The sequence below is a fragment of the Triticum aestivum genome, chromosome 7D (assembly GCF_018294505.1).
Source record: "Triticum aestivum cultivar Chinese Spring chromosome 7D, IWGSC CS RefSeq v2.1, whole genome shotgun sequence".
In the NCBI taxonomy this organism is placed as follows: domain Eukaryota; kingdom Viridiplantae; phylum Streptophyta; class Magnoliopsida; order Poales; family Poaceae; genus Triticum; species Triticum aestivum.
The window spans coordinates 231,911,455-231,921,952 of record NC_057814.1 but is presented as its reverse complement, the minus strand read 5'-3'; the positions used below and the strand labels follow the sequence as shown (position 1 = coordinate 231,921,952).

At 47.4% G+C, this 10,498-nt stretch overlaps 1 protein-coding gene across 1 annotated transcript; it reads left to right on the top strand.

Annotated features, from left to right (window-relative positions):
- Window positions 1-2,892: 2,892 nt before the first annotated feature.
- Window positions 2,893-6,314, top strand: LOC123167484 (uncharacterized). Its single transcript, XM_044585324.1, has 2 exons — window positions 2,893-3,839; window positions 5,874-6,314. The coding sequence occupies exons 1-2, from the start codon at window positions 3,003-3,005 to the stop codon at window positions 5,961-5,963; spliced, it is 927 nt and encodes a 308-aa protein (XP_044441259.1). The 5' UTR covers window positions 2,893-3,002; the 3' UTR covers window positions 5,964-6,314.
- Window positions 6,315-10,498: the final 4,184 nt, after the last annotated feature.

Here is a 10,498-nt window from a genome sequence, read left to right as displayed (position 1 = left end):
TAAACGCTTTTGCCCTGATCAATCATAAGGGTCAAAAAATGAGTTTTTCTTGTCACTAATTTTGAGCAAGATGACTCCTGAGCGTTGCATCTAGTGGATCTCTTCCAGTTCAAGTAAAAACCCAATAAGTTCAAGAATGTCCTTTCTTCTGACTTTGATTCGTCGTCTATATGGACACACATCACATTTTTCTAGGTCTCACCGAGCCTTTCACAATCAATTTTTTAGTTTCTTCAGAACATGTTGGTCCTAGTCATGGAAAATGCCATGCATGTACCTAGCTTGCCCAACACTCCACCTTTCATTGCATCCAAACATGATTCCTCCCATGCACGGTGGACCATGTCACGAAATTAGGCTTCCTGCAACCAACGCACCGCAAAGGCCGCCTGGCCTTTTGGTCTACTTGTTGAATTATAGTGGAAGTTATTATCCACTATAATAGTGGATTATCAGAGTGATTATACTCGAGATTTTGAAGCCCTTCATAAGGGAATGTTAGTTACCAACCATTGTTGCAAACACCCTTGTCCAACCTTTTCCATTATACGACTTCGATGCCAAGTAAATTTATCTTCAAGGAACCCCATGACCTCTAGATTAGTGTCATTAGCTCCTCCTAGAAAGCTTGCATTTATCCGGTTTGATTCCTTCTTCTTTTTCACGATCAAGTAGTATCACATTGAAATCACCCATCATTAGCCAGGGTAAATCATGTTGGACCTTTAAGTAACTCATCCGTTCCCATGTCGTATGTTTCTCTTCCAGCTTGAACCCACCATACACACTGGGGAACGTCCAACTCTCTATTCCAAAATAAAATAACACTAGCCTTCCTTCCATCGCTAGGATTCACCATAACCGATTCCATATGAAGACAACGATACCAACACACTGTCAAGAAGGGTTCTAACCGTGTCTCCGAACAAAAACACCAATGAGTTAATCTATGCTAAACGTCCAACAAAGCACAAACTATAAACGTTTCCCAACCCCCTGTAGTTTGAGGTTAAGGCTTGGGCGTTACTCCATCACGGAGCCCGTCGATTTTGAGTTTCCCAAAGCGTTCATGTTTCCTTCACAATTGCCGGGTCTCTTTTTGGGGGTGGGATGGGAGTCTGGCTGGGCAAATTTGGTGCATTTGGATCATCAAAATGTTACACCAGCCGCCCGACCTTCACAGAAGTGCCCTCATGCGGTGACAAAATAAGAAACACTCTCTTCCTTTTATGTTTTGCGTCTAGAATATCCGTATCACCCCCTTCTTTGTTGCTTGCATTAGTCAACAACAACTCCAACTATTTTTCGGTGTTTTAATAAAGCTAACACGCATTCCACTTTTCCTCCTCTAAATGTCTTCATGGCATTGGACCTCATTCTCTCCCCTGTCAAAATCATCCTCCCGTGTGTTGTGCATAAAACTGAAATGAGCCTCTGCCCTGATTGCTCCGTCCTTTGGCGGGTCCTCGCTTGTTGCATCATCTTAGAGATGGTCACCAACTCCAATTAGCGCGTAGATTCTTGAAGACCAGAAAGCTTGCAAATGGATGCCATCGCCATGCTTCTTGAAAATGTGCCCAATCATGATGGCATACTGAGCAACAATCACACAATTGGCTTCTCACCATGTATGACTAAAACTTTGTTCTTGAGTGGCTTTCGAACATCCAGTTTAATACTCATGCGAAAAAAGTTTATTGAAAATCCTGAGATGCTTACTCGGCAGTAACAAATCCACCAACCATGCTAGCAAGGGTTTTTAACATATCGATAAACCCGTCCAGGAGGTCGTGAATCAGAATTCAAATATTCACATGACGTAGCTTGGATGTGGATGGCTTTGCAAATCCATCATAAGGTGCTAGAACTAGGGCGAAGCCTTTGTATGTCCATGGAACCCCTTCCCTCTCCTTTTCCTAGTCACCTAGACAAGAAAACTGCATTGTGTAAAGGTTCTAATCTACATACTTGATCTTCACTTCTTGAGCTACGTCCCATGACACTCGCATGTTCTTGTAAAACCAAAACATACTCCATTCTCTGTTCGTGTGCATCCGGGCTATAGTCGTCCAACGGGTTGCCTTCATTCGTGGCGGCGCCTCATTCTCAAACACAACATTGTCGAAATAATCTTCATTGAGGCATAATTCCTTCATCATTGCTTGTAGATCGCCTTGGTCCATCGCCGCAGCCTTCAAAAGTCTCCACCGCCATGAAACCCTAGCCCGAGAGTAGCTATCGAGCTAACATACTAACCCCTGATCAGCATGAGAACCCTAACCAAGGTCGAGCGACGATGCACGATCACCCCTACTCCAGCCCGAGCGAGGACCAAGCAGGAGAGGGCTGGGAAAACTCAATACCAGTGGGGGAGACGAGACGCCGAGATGGCAGAAACCCTAGCGGGGAGGGAAGTTTGGGCAGCCCTCAAAAAAAAAAGTTTGGGCAGTCTACAGATACATGAGAGCGAAATGCATCCACATCCGGATCCGGCCTGCCCTAATAAACTCGGATGCCTTTTCGCTCGGGCCCACCTCCGTGCCATAAAATAAGCAGGGCACTATACAACGCAGAGTACGAACACGCATTCCTCCGCTCCCCACCAATCGAGTCGCGAGACAGTTCCCTTACATAGAACTACTCCGACGGGACGGACCCTCGTAACAGGGAGACGATTTCGCGAACGCAAAGCTCATGCAGTTTACCGACTCGCCCGGCCTCGACTTGACCCACCCGCAAGCTAAATGCATGGGGCCCAGGGGCCGGTGAGACGGGTCCAGAAACACCGGGTCTAGGGCTCTAGGCGGCGGCCACTGCTGTCCGCCTCCTCCTCCTCGCCCAACTCGCGTCCGCCTCCGTCTCCGCATCCACTTATAAAAGCCACCCGCCCTCCCGTCGCCTCCCTCTTTTCCTGTATTTCTGCCAGAGAAAAGAAAGAAATCACACCTCCCATCCATCTCAGGGCGGCGGCGTGCGCGAGTTCGTCTCCTGCGGCTCTCCCCATGGCGGAGTACGACGAGCAGGGCATGGCCATCGCGGCCGCCGAGATACTTCTCAGCCTCCGGACCAGGAAGCTGGCCCGGTGGCCGGAGTGGGTTCCCCGGCCGTCCAACGACCTTGCCCCGGCGGCGGCGGATCTCCAGCGGCCGGAGGATGCGGAGGACGAGCTTCCGCCGATTCCGGAGCGATGGCCGAAGCGGCCGCGGTTGTCGCCCCGTGCGGTGGCGAAAGGAACCGCGTGGCTGGTGTCGTGGGAGAGTCCCTTTGCGCGGCTGGGTGAGCCTGTTCTCGCCAGATCCGGCGCGTGCTCCAGCGGGGAGGAAAGGGCGCGGTCGCACCCGCGCGTCACGAAGGCGAAGCGCGCGCCTTTGGCGGCGCGGAGGCCGGAGACGCCGCCGTACTACGTCTCGGCCACCGGATCCGGCCCTTCCACGAGCGGCATGGACCGTGCGCGGTCGCGGCGGCGGCCGCGCGTGAGCGAGAAGGCGCAGGCAACGGCGGCCGCGTGGACGGACGGCGCCATGGACCGTGCGCGGTCGCGGCGGCGGCCGCGCGTGAGCGAGAAGGCGCAGGCAACGGCGGCCGCGTGGACGGACGGCGCCATGGCGGCATCGAGCCCGGAGACGCCCTTCGACTACGCCAACGCCGCTGGATCAGGGGCGTCCTCGAGCGGGGACGAGGTGGCGCGGTCGACGGCGAAGCGCAAGGCGCAGGGGCCGGGCGGATCCGGAGTGCCTTCCAGCGGCGACGAGGGGTGCAGCTCGCCGGCGAAGCGCGCGCGGGCGGACGTCTCCATCGCCGGCGCCGTGCAACCCGCGCCAGGCGCGGTTAAACTTGAGGTGAGTTTTTTTTCAATCGCCTCGTCGCTTTCTCATTCCTTGCGGTTTATTCGTCTCGCTTTTGGACTCTGGAGGCCTTTCTTGCATCCCAATCTTGTTTAAGTCGCGTGAATTGCAGCAGTATTCCCCCCTCGGTTCTGTGAGACTCTGTCGAGGAGGTTCCTTTGCCGTGATTTTTTTGGGGTGTCCCATCGTTGGTGTGTTCATACGTGTGGCGTGGTGTTCTTCGTTTGAATCTGGGGGCTTATTGTGATTCTAACCGGATAGTATGCGCTGGGTAGAGGATGGAGTTCTTGTGTTCCGGCGCCGGAGAGGATAAATCGTTCATTCTCTGGCAACGGACTCGGGCCTCCGGGGTCGTTTTCGTGAGCGTATGGCTTTTGTGTGGACCCTTGGCTTGGCCGTTGGCACCGTGTCTAGTGTAGCTGGAGGTAGCCGATGGGCGACGGGGCAGGGTAGATAGATGGAGTAGTTCTGTTATACGCCGCATTTATCGCTTTTATTTATTCCTCGCCCCATCCAATCAGTAATAGTAATAGGGGAGAGAAAAATACGAAGTAGCAAGCGTGAAATCTTGAGTACTAATTTCGTGAAGTCGATTATTGCGGGGTTTTGAATTGGAAGGCGAATTGATTAATTATTGTGTGTGTCGTTAGATACGGATTTGGCATTACTCCTACTCAATTACTCCTTCCGTTCCTAAATATTTTTCTTTCTAGTCATTTCGACTACATAGGAAGTAAAATGAGTGAATCTACACTCTAAAATATGTCTACATGTGATAGTCATTTGAAATGCCTAGAAAGACAAATACTCCCTCTGTAAACTAATATAAGAGTTAGTTTACGGAGGACTATTTAGGAACGGAGGGAGTAGTACATATTGTGTTGTGTGGACGAATCCCCATCGCCATCATGTGATGGCTTCGTTCCTTCCTCTGCGCGTGGTCCCTCGTGTTATGTTGGGCCGCCTGTTTCCCGCACTCTCCGCGCGTGTTTCTCACCCTGGAGGGGTAAATTTCGTTTCCTTCTGACTTGCCTTGCAAGATTGGAGACTTTCTTCGGGGTTCCGGTGCTGTTTCCCGTGGGTCCGGCCAGTTTTGGCGGACCCGGTCCCACGGAGTTCCATGGCTAGTTTGACTCCGCGTGTCATCGGTTTTTCCTTTTTTGTCTCCGTTTATTTTGCTAAATTCAGGCGGAAGATGCGGCCAACAGAAATAACCGAGGGTACTAGTAATCTTCAGTGGAAATTAACGCGAAGATTGAAAACTGGTTGAAGCTTTTTTTAATAGGGAAACAGAAACTTTTTCCTGCCTCTGCTTGCGGCAGGGTTGTTGTAAAGTGGTGCGTGTGCCTTTAACGTGTCAGTCCGTGATGTGGGTCCCTTTGGCGACCGACGTGCACAGGGGTGGGGTGCAGCCCATCGGTCGGCAACGTGGTCATTGGATGCCGCAGTGACCACTCCCTAGTCCGGCATGGGCTCGTGAGTCGCGACTGGTGTGGTATCATGTCACCGCACCAGGCCCGCCAGGGCTGCGACTTCTTTCCTCAAAACGAAATCCAACTCTACTCTAGTATAACTACTCCTTCCGATCGGAATTATTTATCTCAAAAATGGATGTATCTAGAACTAAAATACATCTAGATATATCCATTTCTGCGACGAGTAATTCCGAGCTTCTAAAAAATTACTCCCTTCGTCCCATAATATAAGAACCTTTTTAACACTAATGTAGTGTAAAAAACAATCTTATTGGGACGGAGGGAGTATTACTCGTATGAGTGTGCTGGCTTATTTGCTAGTAGCAGCTGTCTCGATTTCTTTGCATTGCATCTATGGGATTACGGAGTACAACTATTTTATTCCGCGATGATTTCTTAACAGTGATTCCACGTGATTCCTTGGATCTTGCATCTTACCGAGATCCATCTATTTGTTGTCATCCTGTATTTGATTATTAAGCAGTGTGCTTTCATAGCTTTCTCGATTTTCCTGGAGCTCCCAACTAAAATCATTTTGGTTGGTGTTGTGCAGGATCAAAAGACCGAGAACAATTACCGGGACGAGAAGGGCCACTTGATGTTTGACCTCAATGAAGATCCAGACATGGCGGCGGAGTGGTAAGAGGCGAGGAGGAGCAGGAGAGGATTTTGCTAACTAGTTGGTGTGCTCGGGCCAAATCAACCCAGCTGCTCATGTACATAAAGGGCAAGCCAGTAGAAGAAGAGGGTGGATTAAGGTTAAGCTGAGATCGGAGGGGGCTTAGAGGGTATACTCGATCATTAGATTTATATCAGGGTTAACTTAGTCTGCTCTGTTCTGTTGGACGTACTGCATGCGCCGGTGCGCTTCTGGCTCGCTTGCTCAATGCCGTGTACTGCAGTCCCTGTTATTTTCATCTTTGTTTATCCTGTTTATTATCTGGATCAACTGATACGGTGCATGAATTGAAACAATAATATATAGTTCATTAGATATTTTCTTCTTGCTTGTTTCATATTGGCTATTTGCTCAGCTGCTTCTTATTAGGAGGATTTACAGTCCGTTTAATAGAATTATTGATTTAGAGACCGGCATTAGTACCTTTTAGTTTAAAACTCTTTCATGAGCAATGGTACACACCCGTCCACTTTTTCTGTACAATAAATGTTATATTTACATGAACCTGTTTATTTGGTTACTAACAGTTTATAATACTATGAAATGGTTTAGCACTGTGGTTGACTTGGCTGGGGCTTGTTGTGACTTGTGAGCCGTTGGGGGCAGCTTGTCGCATGGGTGGTTGAACTGGGGTGGATTTGCCTGCGCCACTTTCTCCTTCCCCCTCTACTGCTGTAAGCTTCGCCCGGATTCATTAAAGGCGTTTAGTAAAATAAACCGATTTTTTTAAGCACAGGTGCTTATCCCTGTATAGAAGGGTTGTTTAATTAAGCGTCTATCGTATACAAATAGGCACCAGTGCTTATGAAAAGACTGATTTATTTCTCTAAGCACCTCCCTAAACACCTTACATTGTACTCCCTCCGTAAACTAATATAAAAACGTTTAGATCATTACTTTAGTGAAGATAGAATTTGGCAGTATACAGAGGGAGTATAAGACTTGAATGGTCGAAAATGAAAAGATTTCTAATGTTTCAGGAAGTAAAACATTTAATGGATGCCATTTTCCTATGTAGGATCCTGTATTTAAAGGCGAAAGGAATACCACTTTACAGGTCCACAAACAAGCAAAATTTGGTGGTTGAAGATAGAATTTTACCATTGAAACATTTAACTTTGGGTTTTTGCCATTAAATTTTGTTATTTGTTTCACGAGACATCCAACATCTCAAAAGAGAATGGAAAAACTCACCGTCTACCTTTCCAATCTTGTTTACTTGCATCGTGGATCTCTAATGTTTGAAATCATTATGAATTTTGGAGTTTACAACAGTCACTTGTGGTCTTAAAATTGCCTTATTACATAGGCAAAACTAAATATTGTTAAATCTAAAAAACCGTATTAGCCGGACACATACTGGTTCCATGTGCATGAAGCACAATCACTAGAACATACTGAACAAAACAAAATAACATACTAATATGGTTTTTGAGATTTAACCATATTAGCTAGACAAATACTAGTTCGATGTGCATGAAGCACAATCATCAATTAGAACACACCCCAATGTAGCCTGAAAGGTTGAAACATTTTTTTATGTCCGAGTTGTGTTTCGTAGGGTCTTCGAGTTCTTCATCACTTGTAAAGTTGGGGCAGCGGCGGCAATTAGACTAATGGTTCCTCATGTTTCCCCATGTTGATGTCCTTCCTCAGATTGACATCGGCAAATTGAAGGATAGTGTCGATCATCAGGAATTTGTTGTTGAGATTTGTTTTTGTTCTCCTGTACACACCCACCCGATGAAGCTCATCTTGATACTTTTTCCTCGTAGAACTTGTGAGGCTTGTTTTTCCCCTACTCTGTCAAGCCAGAGTTGTGATTCTATTATGGCCTTCCTTAGTGCTAGCTTCTTCGGGACAACGATCTATACATACCATGGTTGTCGACGTCTTTTGGTCTACATCGGTGACATTTCGACTGTTGCTTCTACAACCTCATGTGTTTCAACAAGGTTGCTCTAGTAAGACAGAAGCCTAGAGGTGGGAAGGACCTCTGCTCACAGCGTGCCACTAGTGGATGCAACAGGAAGATGATGCTTGTTTTCTTCAAACACTTCCATGTAATTTCATATTCTTGTAAGCTCTGGTTGATGAGGACATCCCTATCACAGTTACACCCATACCACCTGCTACTACACATACTGGACCAAATACTAGAGCTCGTACAGACCAATTAAATTATCAGGTACATTTGTTCCTTGGTAATGATTCTAATGTTCATGAGAATACGATGATGCCTAAATTAGATACATTTGTGTTATTTATGATGAAGGGCCTAGCATGGACAAGAGCGGTGAACACTGGAGCATGATCAAGTGTGGAGAACAAAACGGGCGCGCATGGAATTTCAATGGAGTTTTCAACACTTTGAAGCCACCATGATGACATACAAGGACCGGGATGAAATATACAAGATGTTCTCTCATAAATTTCGTATGTAGCTTTATTTAGGTGCCACACCACCTTATTTTTGTGCCAGATCCTTGTATGTTCCAAATAGCTCTTTATCAGCTGTTTTTAGAGTCCGCATTATAGGGGAAACGACTCAGGAGGGATTTTAGTACCACCTTGCCAAAGGTGGATGAAATTCCCTCTCTTTTCTCCTATAAACACAACCCTTAGGGCGTCGTTTAGACTTGGGTTCTGTTTAGAATAAAGTTCACTATAGTTGTAACTCCCGTACTTCGTTTGTGTCCAATGACCAGGCCGAGACATTTCGGAACCCCACTTTCATCAATAAAGCTTTGATGTAAAATCCGCAATATCCAGATTTTAATCTCGGTTTCCTGCTTATTCTTCATTTGCGTGCAGGAAATAGACACTCGTGGTCAGGTTGACCATGCTCCGCGCGTGGTCAGTTGTTGGGGAACGTAGTAATTCAAAAACTTTCCTACGATCACGCAAGATCTATCTGGAGAAGCATAGCAATGAGAGGGGAGAGTGTATCCACGTACCCTCGTAGACCGAAAGCGGAAGCGTTTAGTTAACGCGATTGATGTAGTCGAACGTCTTCACGATCCAACCGATCCAAGTACTGAATGTACGACACCTCCGTGTTCAGCACACATTCAGCTTGATGACGTCCCTCGAGCTCTTGATCCAGTAGAGGGTCGAGGGAGAGTTCTGTCAGCACGACGGCATGGCGACGGTGTTGGTGATGTGATCCGCGCAGGGCTTCGCCTAAGCACTACGACAATATGACCGAGGTGGTAAACTGTGGAGGGGGGCACTGCACACGGCTAAGAAAACAACTGTTGTGTCTTTGGGGTGCCCCCTAGCCACGTATATAAAGGAGGGGGAGAGAGGCCGGCGGCCAGGAGGGGCGCGCCATGGGGGGAGTCCTACTTGGACTCCTAGTCCAAGTAGGATTCGCCCCCCCTTTCCTTTCTTCCACCGGAGGGAATAGAAAGTAGAGGGAGAGGGAAAGGGAAGGGTGGTGGCACGCCCTCCTCCTTGTCCTATTCGGACTCCCAAGGAGGGGGGCGCACGGCCAACCCCCGCCGACTTCCCTCTCTCTCTCCCTTAGGCCCATGTTGGCCCAACACTTCCCCGGGGGGTTCCGGTAAACCCTCGGTACTCCGGAAAAATACTCGAATCACTCGGAACCATTCCGATGTCCGAATACTACCTTCCAACATATGAATCTTTACCTCTCGACCATTTCGAGACTCCTCTTCATGTCCGTGATCTCATCCGGGACTCCGAACAAACTTCGGTCACCAAAAAAAATAACTCATAATACAAATCGTCATCGAACATTAAGCGTGTGGACCCTATGGGTTCGAGAACTATGTAGACATGACCGAGACACATCTCCGGTCAATAACCAATAGCGGAACCTGGATGCTCATATTGGCTCCTACATATTCTACGAAGATCTTTATCGGTCAAACCACATAACAACAAATGTTATTCCCTTTGTCATCGGTATGTTACTTGCCCGAGATTTGATCGTTGGTATCATCATACCTAGTTCAATCTCGTTACCGACAGGTCTCTTTACTCGTTCCGTAATGCATCATCCCGCAACTAACTCATTAGTCGCATTGCTTGCAAGGCTTATAGTGATGTGCATTACCGAGAGGGCCCAGAGATACCTGTCCGATACACGGAGTGACAAATCCTAATCTCGATCTATGCTAACTCAACAAACACCTTCGGAGACACCTGTAGAGCCTCTTTATAATCACCCAATTACGTTGTGACGTTTGATAGCACATGAAGTGTTCCTCCTGTATTCGGGAGTTGCATAATCTCATAGTTAGAGGAATATGTATAAGTCATGAAGAAAGCAATAGCAATAAAACTAAACGATCATAATGCTAAGCTAATGGATGGGTCTTGTCCATCACATCATTCTCTAATGATGTGATCCCGTTCATCAAATGACAACACATGTCTATGGTGAGGAAACTTAACCATCTTTGATTAAGCTAGTCAAGTAGAGGCATACTAGGGACACTCTGTTTGTCTATGTATTCACACATGTACTAAGT

Coding starts and splice junctions, on each gene's coding strand:
- LOC123167484 (XM_044585324.1), top strand. CDS start 3,003: ATGGCGGAGTACGACGAGCAGGGCATGGCCATCGCGGCCGCCGAGATA. Junction 3,840..5,873: donor CAGGCGCGGTTAAACTTGAG/GTGAGTTTTTTT, acceptor GGTGTTGTGCAG/GATCAAAAGACCGAGAACAA.